Genomic DNA, 20108 nt, shown 5'->3' with positions numbered 1-20108 from the left:
TCATTTTTCTCTGAGCCAGCCGGCGCACGCGGCTGCCTGCGTTGCAAGTCATTGTCTGTTCCTTTGTTGGCGCGCGTCGTTATTGGGATTAGGAGACCTAACTTCTACAAATTCACGTTGTCGAAAGTGCCCTGCTCTGTTTCAATCCCGCCAGTTCTGATGCAATTCAGATCTGTCGTTACGATCATATCGTCTGTCGTCATGTCAGTAGATTCCATAGTTTCTTTCTTGTCGGTCACGTGGTGGAGAATTTCTCCCTGAGTCGTAACTGCGCGCTGGACCGTTGTGTCTAAAGTTATTCTGTCTCCCTTGATAATAATTGTTTTGGTTCCCATATTGTCTGTTTCTCTGATTGTCTCTGTGATAGTCATTACTACGGAAATGCGATCTTTCTCTGTAACTATTATTACTCTGCCAGCGGTTGTCATATGGGTGGTGTCTGTTTTGGGCACGATTTGCGTTGTAAGAATAGCCTTTTCGTGTCCAGTTATTGTTTCTGTCATCACGGAATTGTGACGTATGTGACCTGTAGTGATTGTTTTCCTGTTTTCGCATCCGGCGACTGTCTGTGTCAATTTCTAATTCCTGTAAGAGTCCTTGAAAAGCTTCAATGTCGTCTTTGCAACGTCCTGCTAAAATAATATGTCGTAAATGTTCAGGCAATTTGATTAAGCAAATGCGGATGAGTTCTGAGGGGCTGTATGGGTTTGTCAGGTACTGATTCTTGTGCAACATGTCTTCAAAAAATTTGACAAGACTGGAAAATTCAGATTGTTCAAAGTGTTTCATCATCATGATGTTATGTTTTACTCGGTCTTGTGTGGCTTGAGACCAATATGCTGAGAGGAAGGCATGGTAAAATTCTCCTTCACTGTGACAATCGTGAATTACCGTTCGCATTCTTACAGCTGGTTCATTCTCCAAGTAGCCACACATAAATTCTAATCTGTGCTCCAATGACCAGTTGGGAGGAAAACAATGAGAGAATTGATGGAGCCACGCTTGTGGATGAATGTTGTTGCCGGAATTCTTAAAGGTTTTGAATTTACGTGTAGTAATGAACAGCTTATAGTCAAAATAATCATGTCGGCGAGTCGCATGTCGGTCACTGTTACTTCGTTTCGGCGGTTCCATCTCAAAATCCAATGCGCCTTGCCAATTTCTTTCATAACTTCCGAAATGCGCCGTGTTATTATTTTATGGTTGTTCCGTATTTCTATGTCCCTCTTCCCGTATTGGAGCGCGAGTGTCCTCTGAAATACGTAATTCTTGTATTACCTGCGTCAACTGATCTTGTACTTCCCGGATTTCTCTTTTGTACTGTGTATTGATTTGATTTTGATTTTGTTTGAATTTTCTTATTTGTTCATACTCTTCTGTGTCAGTGAAGGCTACGGGTCTTGTGTCATTCAGATCATTATCTACCTTTGTAGATAAGTTAGTGACCTGATCCGAAAGTTCGGCTACTTTCTCCGATAGTGTACTTATTTCCTCCATGTGTCTTTCTGAACCAATTTTCAGGGTATCTACTGTGTCCTTTCCTGAGTTCTTGCAAGTTGCGTAACGGAATCGGTAGATGCAACTGAGTCAATTGTAGCTTGCAAGGTCTCATGATTTTCATGAACAATAGTTTGCAGTTCTATTATGGCTGCTTCGTGATTCTGTAATACATTTTCATGACGCGAAAAAATAGGTTGGAAATGCTCACAAATTTGTGTTTTTACGTCACTACAGACCTTTTGACATTTCGATTCGATGTTATGTAACTCAGTGGTTAAATCTTCACGTGTTTGTTCAAGTGTACTGTCTAACTTTTGAAGATTTTGTTCCATTGTGTCTAACTGTTGCTGTGTTTGTCTCTGATGTTGTTCCATTGTGTCTAACTTTTTAAGATTTTGTTCCACTGTGTCTAACTTTTTGAGATTTTGTTCCACTGTGTCTAACTGTTGCTGTGTTTGTCTCTGGTGTTGTTCCATTGTGTCTAACTTTTCAAGCTTTTGTCCCATTTGTTGCATTAATTGTAATAACAATGCACTGGTGTCTGAAACATGTTCCTCAGTGCTTTTCGGCAGTGAATTTGCACCGGCAACATTCACATTTTGACAAGGAGAAAATGTTTCTTGACTCATTTGAGAAAACGGTGAGAACCCAAAACCTGAGTCTACAGTATTTGCAATATTGTGTTCTGCCATTTCCGATTCCTGAGGCGAGCTGTTGCCGATCGATTGATCGATAATGCTTCCCTGTTCACTAATTATTTTACTGCCTACGCCATTGTTTGCCGCCCGCTCAATTTCCCCTTGCGCGATTACCAAATTACTACTTTGAACATTAGTTAATTCATTACTATGCGGCGCTAACACACTGCTTAAGTCTTCACTGTCATTTCTCAGTTTACTTTGGAGCCTAGTATTACGTTTTTCACACGCCATTATTGTCACAGTATTTCACACAACAACACAGAAAAACACAATTTGAAGATCAAAAATAAGAGAACACATTAACATAGAACTGAAAATAATAGCTAGTTAATTGCAGCTGCGAAATACTTGGTGCAAATCTACATGCATGCCACAACTGTTTTACTGTGCATCAACGAAAAACCACAACTACCAAGGAGATTCTCTCTGCAATTATGCAATAGCAATAAACTAAATCTACACTAATTACACAAACTAGAAGAAAAAATTAGAAGATTCCAGTGAGGTATCCTGGCAGGGTCGCCATATGAAACGTCCCCTTTGAACAATTATACAAGACTGTGCTTAAACTGACACACAATATTTTGTTAGCGCAACGCAATCTGACTTTCAAAATTCTCTACAAAAGAATGGCCCTGACTAACATTAAACTATACCTTTCACAAATCACTTACCTCATAAAAATCTTCACTGCTCAAGCTACTGCAATACAGCGAGCGCCACTACTACCAGCTAAATAAAAGATTCAAACTATGGAAGGCACCAACTACTGATAGGGATAGTTAGCAAATGAAAGATATTAATAGAGAACAAACAATGTATATACCTTGATATCATCATATATAAATATAGCAGTTCATGACAAATTACAAAACTCCGCCATCTCTCTCCCCACATCCACCACTGCTGGCGGCTCACCTCCAACTGCGCAACGCTACGCGCTGTTCACCACCAGCTGCTTAACACTACAATGGCGAGTATTACAACAATGCAAAGCAGCCACAGACTGCACACAGCACAGCCAGTGATTTTCATATTGAGCGCTACGTAACGTTGCCAACAAGAAAACATAAACAGCCTACTTACATAGAGAAAACATAAACAGCCTACTTAACGTTGCCAACAAGAAAACATAAACAGCCTACTTACATAGAGAAAACATAAACAGCCTACTTACACATTGAAGGATTACGTATATAAAACAGAGTAGGGGTTTTGTATGAAGCTATTATAAAAATAAAGAATAAAAATGATTATAAAATATCCAACATTTCACACAACACCTTCACACAAGGTTTTAGGCTTCTTTTTTCCTTTTGTAGAAAAACTTACCACCAAGCTATGCATTGCATAATACTAACATCTCTTCCTCTTTCGGAGCTCAACATCTCACTCATTATAGAGGGATGCTGACTTAGTTTTTCAGGGTAGCATATGGGAAGTTATGGTACAGAAAATGGTCCAGAGATCAACAGCGTGTGTGTGTGTGTGTGTGTGTGTGTGTGTGTGTGTGTGTGTTTGTTTGTGTGTGTGTTTGTAGTGAGAGATGTGTTGTGAAACAATGTGTTGACTTTGAAAAGACATTTGACTCCGTTAGCCATGTTGCTGTCCTCCAAGCTTTGAGTGGGCAAGGAGTGTGAAGAGCATTCACTGAAGTTCCATGAAAATGTACGAGAATTCTTCAGCTTATGTTAACATCGGCGAATCAACTCAAGAATTCCACATCATGAGGGGTATCAAGCAAGGCGATCCCATCTCCCCAAAACTGTTCTCTGCTGTATTGGAAATGGCTATGTCAAAAGCTGAGCTAGGAAGGTAAGGGATTTAGAATTAATGGTAGAAGGCTTACCAACTTGAGATTTACTGATGATATTGCCTTACTGGCCAAAGACTTCGCAGAGCTCCAAAACTTAGTTACAGATTTTGCATCGGAATGCCAGCTGGTTGGCTTGAACATGAACCATTCCAAAATAAAAATTAATGTCCAACATATGGGTTTCAGCTGGAGATGTGAAAGTCAAGGACAGTCTATTAGAAGAGGTCAGTGAATATATCTACCTTGGCCAGATTATGAATATGAAGGTAGACGTAAGGCCAGAAATCTATCAACGCATCAAGCTTGGCTGACAAGCATTTGGGAATAATTCAACAGTATTCAGATCAAAAATGCCAGTAAATCTGAAGAAACCAGTATTTGATTAATGCATTCTTCCTGTGATGACGTATGGCTGCGAGACATGGACAATGAACTCATTTACAACAGGGAAACTTACGACTTCACAGAGAGTATTGGAGATATCAATGCTGGGCTATACAAGAAACGATATGAAAAGGGCAGATGACATCCGGTCTGTGACGAAGGTTAACGACATCATAGAGACAGTAGTTTCCTTGAGATGGTAGTGGGCTGGCCACGTCACAAGAAGAAAAGACAACAGATGGACGAAGCTAGTACTGGAGTGGAGTCCGAGAGAGCATCGGAGGCCTAGAGGAAGACCACTAGACAGATGGGACAAAGACATCAAGAAGATCGCTGGTAACACCTGGCAGAGAACTGCCCAAGACCGTCCCACTTGGAGAAGACTGCTGAAAGCCTACCTGAATCCACAACTCGAAGAGGCCACATCATTTAATGATTGAATTGGCTGATGATGATGATACGAATTAAGTTATTTTAAATTGCTCTAAACATGTAAATACTTTGACATGTCCTATATCCTTGCAAAAAAGTTTCTACGGATGGATAAAACTACTACTACTACTGACAACGGCCTTGTTGACAGGGGCTCCATGTGTACACTCCCCACTTGGTGAACACTCGGGATTCCTATAGCACTTTGTCCAACTAAAACACCCTATCAACACTCCATCGATAATATCTGTGACAATTTGGAATGTAGCAATAACATCCCCGGAGCTTTGTTGCTCTACGGCATCTAACCACCGACAGCTGGGTTTAGCGAGTTGTGGTGTTACCTGAAGAAACTTGTTAAGTCACTTTCTCACCAAACTGGGATCAATGTGACGATTGCAGGCAGTGTTACGCAGTATCTCCTGGGATTGAGACGATGGGACAATTTTTTGTCAGGCGTGCTTACACAGTTCACGAAGAGGTGAGATCGAGGGTGTTCCAGCTTTAGTGCTGCGTGCAGCCAGAACGCCCTAGTTTATCTAGGATCATGGCCCATTTCACGCTTCCGTCGGCGCTGCAGTACATTCAGCGAGCAGTGGTTTGCAGGATGCGGTCTGCCGCCGCCCACCGTGGAAGGAGCCAACGTTAAGAAAGCTACGAGCCTTCGCGTCGCGGACAACGGGCCGCCCCCGGGCGGCGGTCCTAATTGATGAGCCGGAAGTGGCCGCAGGTCGCAGCCGTGCCAAGTGCCGCCCTCGGACCGCGCCACACAGCCTCGCCTCCCTACTCCTGTTACCGCAAAAAAGGAACGAGCGAATCTACGTCGCGCATCACCGTTACAGCTCGGTTACACACACCACTAGACCCTTGCCTTTTTCTTATGAGACTACTCACATGACACTATTTGTTCCTCTGTTACTATAAGCCGTCCATTGCTGCTCCTAAGCCGCGCGGGATTAGCCGAGCGGTCAGGGCGCTGCAGTCATGGACAGTGCGGCTGGTCCCGGCTGAGGTTCGAGTTCGCCCTCGGGCATTGGTGTGTGTGTTTTCCCATAGGATAATTTAGGTTAAGTAGTGTGTAACCTTAGGGACTGACGACCTTTGAACATTTTTTTGCTGCTCCTACATCTACATCTACATTTCTACATCTACATTTATACTCCGAAAGCCACCCAGCGGTGTGTGGCGGAGGACACTTTACGTGCCACTGTCATTACCTCCCTTTCCTGTTCCAGTCGCATATGGTTCGCGGGAAGAACGACTGCCGGAAAGCCTCCGTGCTTCTCAGCCAGACCGAGAAAATTATCATTTTACATTCGTGATCTCCTCGGGAGGCATAAGTAGGGGGAAGCAATATATTCGATACCTCATCCAGAAACGCACCCTCTCGAAACCTGGACAGAAAGCTACACCGCGATGCAGAGCGCCTCTCTTGCAGAGTCTGCCACTTGAGCTCGCTAAACATCTCCGTAACGCTATCACGCTTACGTAGTAACCCTGTGACGAAACGCGCCGCTCTTCTTTGGATCTTCTCCATCTCCTCTGTCAACCTGACCTAGTACAGATCCCACACTGATGACCAATACTCAAGTATAGGTCGAACGAGTGTTTTGTAAGCCACCTCCTTTGTTGATGGACTACACTTTCTAAGGACTCTCCCACTGAATCTCAACCTGGTACCCACCTTACCAACAATTAATTTTATATGATCATTCCACTTCAAATCGTTCCGCACGCATACTCCCAGATATTCTACAGAAGTAACTGCTACCAGTGTTTGCTCCGCTATCATATAATCATACAATAAAGGATCCTTGTTTCTATGTATTCGCAATACATTACATTTGTCTATGTTAAGGGTCAGTTGCCACTCCCTGCACCAAGTGCTTTTCCGCTGCAGATCTTCCTGCATTTCGCTACAATTTTCTAATGCTGCAACTTCTCTGTATACTACAGCATCATCCGCGAAAAGCCGCATGGAACTTCCGACACTATCTACTAGGTCATTTATATACATTGTGAAAAGCAATGGTCCCATAACACTCCCCTGCGGCACGCCAGAGGTTACTTTAACGTTTGTAGACGTATCTCCATTGAGAACATCATGCTGTGTTCTGTTTGCTAAAAACTCTTCAATCCAGCCACACAGCTGGTCTGATATTCCGTAGGCTCTTACTTTGTTTATCAGGCGACAGTGCGGAACTGTATCGAACGCCTTCCGGAAGTCAAGAAAAATAGCATCTACCTGGGAGCCTGTATCTAATATTTTCTGGGTCTCATGAACAAATAAATCATAATCATTGGATTCCTCAGAGTTCAACCGTTTGGACTGCAGCAGTACACCATTATATCCTTACATGAAATGTATTCACAGTTGCGTATACACACAACCATCAAGCTTATAATGGAATGACAGCTAAAATCTGTGCCGGCCGGAATTCGAACCCATATTTCCTGTTAATCGCGAGTGGTTGCCTATCAGTGTATGCTTCATAGCCAGACCGAAAAAATTATCAAATGTGTGGTAAGTTCAATGGGACTAAACTGCTGAGGTCATCTTGCCTAGTCTCCAGGCATACACACTACTTAATCTAACTTAAACTAACTTACACTAAGGACAACGGACACAGCGATGCCCAAGGGAGGACTCGAACCTCCAACGGGGAGAGCGGCGCGAATCGTGGCAACGCGCCCTAGACCGCTCAGCTACCCCATGCGGCCCAGACAGAAACTTTCATGTGTCGTTAACCATATGCCTATAACGGGGACTCATACGTTCGTTATGTATATTCCCGTACAGGGGAGACCGTTTAGTTGAAAGTCGCTTGTTTGGCGTCGGTGGATAACTAACTAACTATAGTGCCTATGTTGTTGAGAAGTATTTATCAGCCAACATCAGAAAAGCGACTTTCAATTAAATTATGTCTCCTGTACTGGAATGTACCTAATGGATGTAGGAATGCAGGTCGTAGATACATCTATGACCACATATGGAACTTTGTGTGCCCGCATCTCGTGGTCGTGCGGTAGCGTTCTCGCTTCCCACGCACGGGTTCCCGGGTTCGATTCCCGGCGGGGTCAGGGATTTTCTCTGCCTCGTGATGGCTGGGTGTTGTGTGCTGTCCTTAGGTTAGTTAGGTTTAAGTAGTTCTAAGTTCTAGGGGACTGATGACCATAGATGTTAAGTCCCATGGTGCTCAGAGCCATTTGAACTTTGTGTTTGGCCATGAAACATGCATAAATAGCCTAATGGTAATGTGACCACTAGCTGTAACCAGGATATCCAGGGTTACGTCCCGGTCCTACACAAATTTTCATTGTTGTCATTACATTACACAGCTGATTGTCGTCCATATTTGTAACTGCCACTACATTTCATGAACTTCATAACGGCTGTAGTTGCCGTACTGCCTGTTCCTCCAGACATGCATGCATTTCTGAAAGAAACATTGCATCGTACTTCTAAAGAATACAGGCACTACAATGTCACATATTCCCTTCTGTCTGTTTCGCTCTGCATTTACACATACGCAGCACATCTTAGAATTTGTGCATGTATGACAACCATGGTCGTTCTGTGCTATTCCTCCCCTCAATAGACCCTTCTCCTATTGTTCCAATAACTTCATTCTGTCCTAAAGTGTGTCCTACGAGTCGGTTATTCTTGTCTAGATTTGTATCCAGAGAGATCTGGTGACTTCTATTGTTCCTCAACGCCTTTTCATTGGTAACTCTGTCAGCCTAGCTCATTATCAACGCCCTTGTATACTATGAAATTTCCAGTGTTTCTTGTCGTTTGCTCTCTTCTGCTCACACTTTATTTCCGGCTTCTACCATCCCTTGCGATACTGCCTGATTCCCAAATACATAATTTTTTTATTGCAAGGTAGCTTCTTTCACAATTTATGGGGATGCAGTTAACAAGAAAAAGACGTTATAGAAGGGACATGTTCTCTCATAGACAGTCCATTTCCCTAAGCTCACCTGGCTTTAAGGGAAATGCGAGGTTTGAAGAATTAATTGTGGCCCTGCAATAGTATCCTAAATGTTTTTAGGACACTGCCAGTCTCATATCAGTTTTGAAACTGTTTTCGAGATGATGAAAGTGCCTCTGTGCATGTGCAGATGTAACTGTCCTATCTGCAGTATAATTCCCGTTTCAAACACAAATACCTTTGACGTTCCAACTGTCAAGGACGTTTACGATGCTATCTTCAGATAGAGTATCCACGTCTCCATAAAGAGATTGCAATAGTGCTATAATATTTTCATCAATATACAGGATGTTTCACTAAATGTGTTTGCCTCTGTTAGTTACGAAGTAATGACGACGGAAATATTTATTGCGGTAGGTCACCATAAGAAACGTTCCACTGTCTGCAGCGCTATGAACATAGTTTATTATGTTATTATCCAGAGAGTTGCAGCAAAAAAATATAATTTTTAAATGAAACAATAGTTGTGTCTATCTGGCACTGGAATCAGGAACAACAGCTTTGTATACACCAATTTAAATTGCATTCCTGTCACTCTTAGCTTGGGAGCTACAACCCTTCAAAGTGTCAGGGGCAGATTCCACACGCTGTACATATTACATGTCTGTGTGGTGGGTGATGGATGTTCTGGCGGTGGGAAGTCGATTTAAATGAGATGTTCAAATGTGCGTCCATGTGCCTGAATGCACAATGCAATGCGCCTTTAAGGGATCTGCGGACGAAATGTTACATCGCTGGTGTCATGGAGCAACATGTGTCCTCGATGTGCCGTTTTAGATCTGGGGATGTGGGCTCAGTGACATAAACACAATCCTTTAGATATCTCCACAAAAAGAAATCTCATTCTGCTAAATCAGGCGACCTTGCGGGCCATGAATGAGGACCATGGCATTCCAACCACCTTCCTGCAAACCTGTTGTTTAGTTCTTCGACAACAGCACGCGCAAAATGGGCTGGGTGACCATCGTGCTCCACCCACATATGGACTCTCGTGTGGAGACACACATATTCAGGGAGACTACCCAAACTGTCGACTGTAAGCGCACGATATAACTCACCTGTCAGTGTACCTGGGAAGTAGGGTGTACCGATGATTTCATCCCCAAGGATTCCACACCATACGTTAATAGACCACCTACGTTGCCAGTCGACAGGTCGTACCCACCGTGGATGTCTGCGGCCCAGTAGTGCTCGTTATGGTGATTCACTGCACCTTAATTTGTGAACATAGACTCATCAGAGAACATAACACCTTGTAAAGACTCCAGCGTGAAATTAAACATGGCCCATTCACAGAATGTATCCCTCCCACGGAAATCGTTCCCATACAGCTCCTGGGTCAGTGACTGGCGGTACGGGTGAAACATATGGCCGTGTACTATACGCCATACAGAAGTGAGACTGACACCAGCGACTGCAGCAACAGCTCGTAAGCTGACACGAGGATCGTGGTGTTTTTTTTTTTTTTTTGGTCATCAGTCTACTGACTGGTTTGATGTTCCTTTCCTGTGCTAACCTCTTCATCTTAGAGTAGCACTTGCAACCTACGTCCTCAATTATTTGCTTGACGCATTCCAATCTCTGTCTTCCTCTACAGTATTTGCCCTCTACAGCTCCCTCTAGTACCATGGAAGTCATTCCCTCATGTCTTAGCAGATGTCCTATCAACCTGTCCCTTCTCCTTATCAGTGTTTTCCACATATTCCTTTCCTCTCCGGTTCTGCGTAGAACCTCCTCATTCCTTACCTTATCAGTCCATCTAATTCTCAACATTCGTCTATAGCACCATATCTCAAATGGTTCGATTCTCTTCTGTTCCGGTTTTCCCACAGTCCATGTTTCACTACCATACAATGCTGTACTCCAGACGTACATCCTCAGAAATTTCTTCCTCTAATTAAGGCCGGTATTTGATATTAGTAGACTTCTCTTGACCAGAAATGCCTTTTTTGCCATAGCGAGTCTGCTTTTGATGTCCTCCTTGCTCCGTCCGTCATTGGTTATTTTACTGCCTAGGTAGCAGAATTCCATAACTTCATTGACTTCGTGACCATCAATCCTGATGTTAATTTTCTCGCTGTTCTCATTTCTACTACTTCTCATTACCTTCGTCTTTCTCCGATTTACTCTCAAACCATACTGTGTACTCATTAGACTGTTCATTCCGTTCAGCAGATCATTTAATTCTTCTTCACTTTCACTCAGGATACTAATGTCATCAGCAAATCGTATCATTGATATCCTTTCACCTTGTATTTTAATTCCACTCCTGAACCTTTCTTTTATTTCCATCATTGCTTCCTCGATGTGCAGGGGCGAAAGGCTACAGCCTTGTCTTACACCCTTCTTAATGCGAGCACTTCGTTCTTGATCGTCCACTCTTATTATTCCCTCTTGGTTGTTGTACATATTGTATATGACCCGCCTCTCCCTATAGCTTACCCCTACTTTTTTCAGAATCTCGAACAGCTTGCACCATTTTATATTGTCGAACGCTTTTTCCAGGTCGACAAATCCTATGAAAGTGTCTTGATTTTTCTTTAGCCTTGCTTCCATTATTAGCCGTAACGTCAGAATTGCCTCTCTCGTCCCTTTACTTTTCCTAAAGCCAAACTCATCGTCACCTAGCGCATTCTCAATTTTCTTTTCCATTCTTCTGTATATTATTCTTGTAAGCAGCTTCGGTGCATGAGCTGTTAAGCTGATTGTGCGATAATTCTCGCACTTGTCAGCTCTTGCCGTCTTCGGAATTGTGTGGATGATGCTTTTCCGAAAGTCAGATGGTATATCGCCAGACTCATATATTCTACACACCAACGTGAATAGTCGTTTTGTTGCCACTTCCCCCAATGATTTTAGAAATTCTGATGGAATGTTATCTATCCCTTCTGCCTTATTTGACCGTAAGTCCTCCAAAGCTCTTTTAAATTCCGATTCTAATACTGGATCCCCTATCTCTTCTAAATCGACTACTGTTTCTTCTTCTATCACATCAGACAAATCTTCACCCTCATAGAGGCTTTCAATGTATTCTTTCCGCCTATCTGCTCTCTCCTCTGCATTTAACAGTGGAATTACCGTTGCACTCTTAATGTTACCACCGTTGCTTTTAATGTCACCAAAGGTTGTTTTGACTTTCCTGTATGCTGAGTCTGTCCTTCCGACAATCATATCTTTTTCGATGTCTTCACATTTTCTTAGCTTCCCTGCACTTCCTATTTAATTCATTACTCAGCGACTTGTATTTCTGTATTCCTGATCTTCCCGGAACATGTTTGTACTTCCTCCTTTCATCAATCAACAGAAGTATTCCTTCTGTTACCCATGGTTTCTTCGCAGCTACCTTCTTTGCACCTATGTTTTCCTTCCCAACTTCTGTGATGGGCCTGGTGTACTGCAGCTAAAACAAACACCTCCGTCTCCTCACTTCTTGCAGTTCTTTGTCTGTTACTGCAGCGCATTACCAAGCTGCCTGTTTCCCTAAGTCTTTGTTCGGCACGTAAGGTCGTAATGGCTGCCCGAGCCCTTCGCCTAGGATATCTCACGGCATACGCCATGGCTGCTTCAGTGGCATCGTGTCGGCAGTGGGCGAGCATCCAGCAACATGTTAACGTACTCGTTTTTCGTGTATGTCGTCTTCATGCGACGTCAGTAACTGTGATACATTGAGCCTCGTTTGTGTGGCTCGAACTGTAGGTTATACGGCCGTGTGCGGCGACAGTCGGCAGTCTAACAGAGCATCGAGGAATCTTCTCGCTCCGTGACAGCGGCGGCGATACAACTCGGCCGCACCACATTTAGAAGGCGCATAGCTTTATGCGCTGCGTGTGTGGTATCCGCCCCTGAAACTTTGAAAGGTTGTAGCTACCAGACTAAAAGTGATGGTAATGTAATTTTCAATTGAAGTATACACATCTGGTTTTACTGATTCCAGTGCATGACAGAAACCACTATTGCTCCATTTAAAAAAATAATTGTATCTTTTTGCTGAAACTCTTTGGATAATAACACAATAAACTATGTTCTTAGCTCCGCAGACAGTGTAACGTTTCTTATGGTGACGAACTGCAATAAATATTTCCGTCGCCTATTACTTCGTGGCCTACAGAGGGAAACACATTTAGTGAAACAGACTGTATATGTATGAAAGATTATATTATGTCTTCAGCCTGTCAATATTAACTAAATAACACTGAAAATTTGTTCTGTTTAGGTCTATGTTGCTGAGGTATGTAAAATATGAAACCAAGTCGTATGTAGTGCGACTACCCTGCCATTCCAATGCGGCGCATTCACAATTTCCGCCTCCTCACCCTCCTTGCGGTCAGACAGCATGCTGTGGTGGTTGATGAGTGTGCCAGCCAGGTGGAGCGCTACGGCACTCGTGTTGAGGTAAGGTTCGTGATCCGAACTGTTGGTCAGCCCTGCTCTAGACCTTATTTCGTCTATGTGATCACAGGAGTATCAAAGGCACCTGGCAGCATATCCATATTCTGTAGGATAATTTTGATCCAACCTCTGCTGTTTCTTGAATCTGGTCTGTTGTTTCCCGGATGTACGGATATAAGCATTCAGTTTAAGAGGGCAGATAGAGCGCATTTTTGTCTCACGCCTTTTCTGATTTTTGCTTCTTGTTCCCCATAAAAGTTCCTAATTACAGCTACTTCGTTATTTTAGGAGCTGGAATTATCCGCATGCCTTTGTATTTTACACCTGTTTTGCTCAGTATTCCGAACATCTCGTGCAAGATTACACTATTAAATGCCTTTCCAGGTCAACGAAAGTAACAAGTTATTTTACTTTTCCGTAACTGGTTTTCGAAGAAGTCAAGCCATGCCAGTGAAACCGATGGTGTTAGGCCTTGTCTAGTTTTTCCTTTGCAGTACGGCACGTTTTTCTCAACGATGGATGATTTTGTTCAAGAACACTACGTTTTGACTTTTCAGGTAACTTGCCTCCTATCCAGCTTGAGAATTCACCTTTTAATTCTTCTGGAAGTGGCTATCACGCAGGGGTTTCTTCGTGTGAGGCTAAAAGAATAGGTCACTGTGCGTCATGTTCACAGAAAACATTCGTGGAGAGATGGAAACTTTGATAGCCTAAAGCGGTTTTTCGTGGATGATGCTGTAGTATACAAAGAAGTTGCAGCATTGGAAAATTGCAGCGAAATGCGGGAAGATCTGCAGCGGATAGGCACTTGGTGCAGGGAGTGGCAACTGACCCTTAACATAGACAAATGTAATGTATTGCGAATACATAGAAAGAAGGATCCTTTATTATATGATTATATGATTGCAGAACTAACAACTTCTGTAAAATATCTGGGAGTATGCGTACGGAACAATTTGAAGTGGCGTGATCATATAAAATTTATTGTTGGTAAGGTGGGTGCCAGGTTGACATTCATTGGGAGAGTCCTTAGAAAATGTAGTCCATCAACAAAGGAGGTGGCTTACAAAACACTCGTTCGACCTATACTTGAGTATTGGTCATCAGTGTGGGATCCGTAATAGGTCAGGTTGACAGAGGAGATGGAGCAGATCCAAAGAAGAGCGGCGCGTTTCGTCACAGGGTTACTTGGTAAGCGTGATAGCGTTACGGAGATGTTTAGCAAACTCAAGTGGCAGACTCTGCAAGAGAGGCACTCTGCATCGCGGTGTAGCTTTCTGTCCAGGTTTCGAGAGGGTGCGTTTCTGGATGAGGTATCGAATATATTGCTTCCCCCTACTTATACCTCCCGAGGAGATCACGAATGTAAAATTATAGAGACTCGAGCGCGCACGGAGGCTTTCCGGCAGTCTTTCTTCCCGCGAACCATACGCGACTGGAACAGGAAAGGGAGGTAATGACAGTGGGACGTAAAGTGTCCTTCACCACACACCGTTGGGTGGCTTTCAGAGTATAGATGTAGATGTAGATGAAGCATTATGTATTATGTCCTGAGCATAACGAGATGGTATGCACTCACGGATCAAAGATCAGAATCATCTCTTTGGACAACTAGTGGCGACGCATAGTGTTGAAAGTTTCCCATTAGCTCGTAAAGAGATTTCTGCAGTAAGGTGTTCTCACGGTTTGTCGTTAACAAGTTTAAGCTGTTAGCAGCACACTGTCGCAGTCCCAAAGACACAGAGCACCGCCTAGCCAGATGAGAGCTGGCTCTTCGCCTTTTTCGTCTGTCAGGGGTTTTCACAGCTTGCATTGCACCATTGTCTCGGAGTTATATTAGATGCACAGCACTCATCCTAGATGATACAGGCGCTATAACAGTCATCTGGATCATCGTGTCAGAGTTGCAACATTTCCTGTAGTTCAATGAACAAGCGGTTTTTGATTGGTTAGGATCAGTCAAGGGGATAAGCGATCAGTGACTTTTGTCACGTCAAGATGTCATCAAAATGTGAAAAACTATTGCGTGACTGACTTCCACTTTCTGCTTAATTGGCTCTAATGTGATACACATGTTGTCAACCATGAGACCCCCGTGTTCCTGATAATTCCCTCTTCCGTCCTTCGTCATTCAGACTTGCCTCCCCCAATGGAAGCGTCGCGTCACCTGACTACCGTGACAGGTGATGGTGCATTGATGGCGCACACATCCAGCAAATCAGCAGTGATTATTTCAGCTTTGTTGCCCTTCAAATTCGAATCTGCATTACTGCGCATTACATCACTCTCTCTATCGGCTTCAATACTTCTCGTCGGCTTTTAACTTCTCGTCGGCTTTTACGGAGGCGTATTACTATACGGGGGGATTTTCATGTTTACCGCGGCTACAGACAGCTACCAGGCACATTAATGTGACCACCTGTCAGAAGCCTGAATAATCACCTTTTGCAGTGCGGACCGTTACGAGGCGTGCAGGAAGAGTCAATGAATTTCTGAAATGTACCGACAAGGCCGTGGCCAGATGCGCTAGATTTCTCGGTTGAGAATCAATGACGCGAACAGCCCAGTCGAGAAACAGCCTTCTGATTCATCTGGATTGTCAGTTGCTCAAAAAAATGCATGTCTATTCACCCACACACATCTCCGCAATCGTCGTTCAAGCCTATCATCTGTGGCAAGCGCAGCAAGACAGTTGTCTCGGCACCGTTTTCGGATAGCGACATTTTGCCATGCCAGTGTACTTGAACCATGGTGGCAAGAGAACAATTAAAAAACTAGGACGTTTCTTCCGCAGATTCAGCGTCTCAATGAAATGTTTTCTATACCCTCCATTGACAGTGCCACCCCTACGGTCGCAGGTTCGAATCCTGCCTCGGGCATTGATGTGTGTGATGTCCTTAGGTTAATTAGGTTTACGTACTTCTAAGTTCTAGGGGACTGATGACCTCATACGTTAAGTCCCATAGTGCTCAGAGCCATTTCAACAATTTTTGAACAGTGCTACCCCCTACTGTATGTGAATGATTATTGCGTTTTTACATCGAACATATGCGGTAGTCCCATTGCATGATATCTGTCGTCTTTTACTACTACAAGGTACTGATAGGATCAGCTACACGAAATATCTCTTTCCTGATTTCCTAAATCGCAGGAATGGCTATCCACGTAGAGCCTACGTTCACTCGCCTCGAACAAGTACCAAACATAAAGTTTCTGATTAGTGGGTTAGATTTATTTAAATATTAATGAACTGAACTGAGACGAGGGTGCCACGTTACAGAAACTTTGACGATCTAATGAAGTACCAATCCATATATTGGATATACAATAATCGTGATAAATTTCATTGAAACATTCTGCAAACCGACTGATGTAAAGGATATTGACTGGGAAGCGGAATGGCGCTGTAAGATGTAGTAACAACGAATTTTGTGATATTTAACATTTATTTCCTCGTTACAAGCAAAAAATGCACAGATCGTAAGTTAAAACACAGGTACAGAAACGACTCGTGTAGGGACAAGTCTGCTACATTACTGGTCACAGTTTACCACGATCACAAATACCACGTTGACACTGATCACTCAAACAACAAAAGATAGAATGTAGAAGAAAGTTTCCCTACTCCATCAGATCAAAGCTCGACTGCCTCTAACGGTCAGTTTCAGAGAACAAAGCCAACATCCGAAATTCCGTACAATTCAGTAATTTTATAAATAAATTTACCGAACGTGAAGACATCTACGCCGCGATGAAACCGAGGGTTACATTTAATCACGAGAGGTATTTACGCCGAATTGGGGCCTCATGGAATACAAAGAAACGCCGCTGTGCGTCAGAGTACGGGCTGCTAAGTCCGTCGGGAATAAACAAAAATTGCACGGTAAATTACATAAAATTTAACACAACCACTCCACAAAGCACAGAACACATTCATACATGACACACTAAACTAACTAAATATATACATCACGTGGTGGCACCGCTCGTCCATGCCAAGTAGCAATTGGACAAAAGATTTAATCGAATAAACTGAATAATAATGTAATTAATACCGTTCCCTCACTGAATTGCCCCTCCCGCCGGAGGTTTGAGTCCTCCCTCGGGAATCGGTGTGTGGGTTGTCCGTAGGGTAAGTTAGTTTAAATAGTGTAAGTCTAGGGACCGATAACCTCAGCAGTTTGGTCCTTTTGGAATTCACACACATTTGAACATTTACTGAATTAGTTCGTGCGGCGTGATTGTCAATGCCACACACCAGAGTGACAACCATAGAATCAAACAAATGCTAACTATTATACATTTCAACTTAGCAACTACAGATGCTTCGCAGAGCATCCTCACTCACCGGCGTCCTAAGGAAGAGCAAAATTATCCTGCCCCGACGCCGACATCTACACAGCAACCCCTAAGAGCTCGGAGAGCGTAAGTGATTTCAGCCTGTACAATCCTCACAATGGATGCCACTCTGACCCAACACAGCCATATTCAAAACTCTGTACAAAAGTTTTCTAAACTGCCCGTAACATTCAAGGAAATCTCCCCGCAACTGATAAAACCTACAGACAAACCACTCTTTTATACCAGCAGACAACAGTGGGGACAGGAAAGATATGACATGAATGTATCGTAATGGATTATGCAGGTACATACAAACATAGTTATGAATTTGGAATTGGAAAAGACATTCTGCTTTAGCGTTGAAGTACCACTGAGAAATGACGCTGTATTACTGTATTATCAAGCAATCTCCCGTCCATCTTTCTCTCTAGGCATAGTCGTACCGAACACTTGAGTCGTTAAGAATTTTAGCGAAAGCGAAGGTTGATATCTAATATCAATGGGGCGGCTTCCATCGGGACGTTTCAACTTTGCTTTGGTTGGACAGTGTATATGTACCTAAAGACATAGAAAATACCAAATGCGTAAATCTATTTCTTCGAGGAATAACTTAATCGATTATTAGTACTGATGATATTTAAAATATAATGAAGTACTCCAGTCCTAATTTGTCTGACAATTTGTCCTTTCTGCTGCCGATTTAAGCGTTTAGACGTCAAAACATTTTTACACGCGAAAATTCTAGTCTAGAACGTAACCGATATTAACTTCAGTTAGAAATGGAAACTGCTTTGACCAGTCACATTTACTGTAATATACTTCCTATTAAGTGCCTCGTAGGATTATACTTACGGCATCTGGTAGCTTATCATTTAATAAGACTTGGCTGTAGTGTACATTCGACTGTTGAGTAGGGGAAGGTGGGGGAATTACAAGCATGTGGGTAATCCCACGCAGGCTGATTTACGAAGTTTGAATGGCGCAAGCTGTTCCCAGTTGGTGCTACACCCTGCCGGCAGGAGTAACAACTACTATGCGGCTTATGCCAGCCATTTTCCGGTGGCATTGTTGGAGTAGTGAAGTATTGTTTATTTTCGGCGTGTCTCATGTAATTTTGGTCAGCTGTATTTTGCAAGGCAAGTGCTACTATAAGTTGCTTTAATGTAATTCTTGCGTATCAACTACTAACCGTAGATGAAACCATTAATTTAAATGTGGATTTGTCCCGCTATTTGAATTAGGTGCCGAGTTATGCATAGGTTAGTCATCGAACTTACAGTGGGGTGTTGCCACGCAGCTGTTGAAGTGCGTGGTATTCCCCCTTGCAGGTTATATTTTCAGTACTAACGAGTTTTTTTTTTAAATCTCAGATGGGTAGATATTATAAAAGAAAAACCCAGAAAGCAAAATGGACGCAAGAGGAACTTTGTAAGGCTCTTGATGCCATCAAATCGGGAAGAAAAATAAGATAAGTATCAAGAGCTTTCTGGATTGATGAAGCTACTCTGCGAACGAGAACGAACGTTAAAAATACCGAGGGTCCAAAACTTGGAAGATACCCAACACTTTCGACAGAACAGGAAAATGGGATCATGTCATTACAATGGCATTACATGCATGCAGCTGCGAAAGATTGCATTTGAGTGTGCAGAGGCTAACAACATTGCAAACAATTTTGATAAGTCATCTAGGTTAGCTGTAAAGGATTGGCTAGCTCTGTTTTTAAAAAGAAACCGAAATATTAGCATAAGAAAACATGAAGTAACTAGCATTAACAGAATACAGGCATTTAATGAAGAAGGGGTTAATGCATATTTTGAAAACTTAGAACATGTCTTTGATAAATATAAATTTAAAGAGGGGCAAGTGTTCAACGTCGATGAAACAGGCATAAATACAAAAGCCCGACAGAATTTCGGCTCCTAAAGGTGTTAAATAAATAGGTGGGGCCATGTCTTGGGAAAGGGGTAAAAACGTGGCGGTTTCAGAAGATGTCTGTTTAGTTTGTAGAGAGTTTGGGAAGGACAGAGAACTATGGTACCGATGTATTTCTTGTAGCAGATGGAGTCATGAAGAATGTAGTGGCTGGAACACCCCAAAAGGTTACATGTGCGATCTTTGCTGTATGGTATGACAAAATGAACTCTTTTCACATAAAAAAATGTACAAAACGAAAATTATTAGATATGTTTCTAGAATTACATTATTTCGTTCTTAAATATACTGTTTACTATTTGTAGTAACTAATAAACAAATAAAAATAGCAAGTATTGTACATTTTTATGGTTTGTTTGTTTTACGTGTTATTACCCAGTACTTTGCGTGTCATTGCCCTCCGGGGTGGGGAATACCACGCATTTGCAATTTTTTTTATTTTAATGTTCAAATTTAAGATACAGTTTATAACTATTTACAGACGATTGGAATATGTGGAGAAATGTCCATTGTATGGTATGTACTTATTTTCGTAAGTTTTAATGACGTAACGAATGGTTCACATCGATTTTTCCTTAGGTGCGTGTATTTCCCCCACTCTCCCCTACCTAGCTA

General features: G+C 42.7%; 1 protein-coding gene across 1 annotated transcript in view; it reads right to left on the bottom strand.

Annotated features, from left to right (window-relative positions):
• Nucleotides 1-5368: 5368 nt before the first annotated feature.
• LOC126417140 (proline-rich protein HaeIII subfamily 1-like) overlaps nt 5369-20108 on the bottom strand; it is a 45829-nt gene continuing 31089 nt past the window's right edge. The window contains exon 4 of the mRNA XM_050085036.1: nt 5369-5622. Within this exon, the coding sequence (XP_049940993.1) occupies nt 5369-5622 (254 nt within the window). The remainder of the gene's footprint in view (nt 5623-20108) is intronic.

This window comes from Schistocerca serialis, chromosome 8 (genome assembly GCF_023864345.2).
Source record: "Schistocerca serialis cubense isolate TAMUIC-IGC-003099 chromosome 8, iqSchSeri2.2, whole genome shotgun sequence".
Taxonomy (NCBI): Eukaryota; Metazoa; Arthropoda; class Insecta; order Orthoptera; family Acrididae; genus Schistocerca; species Schistocerca serialis.
This window is presented reverse-complemented; position numbering and strand designations above follow the sequence as displayed.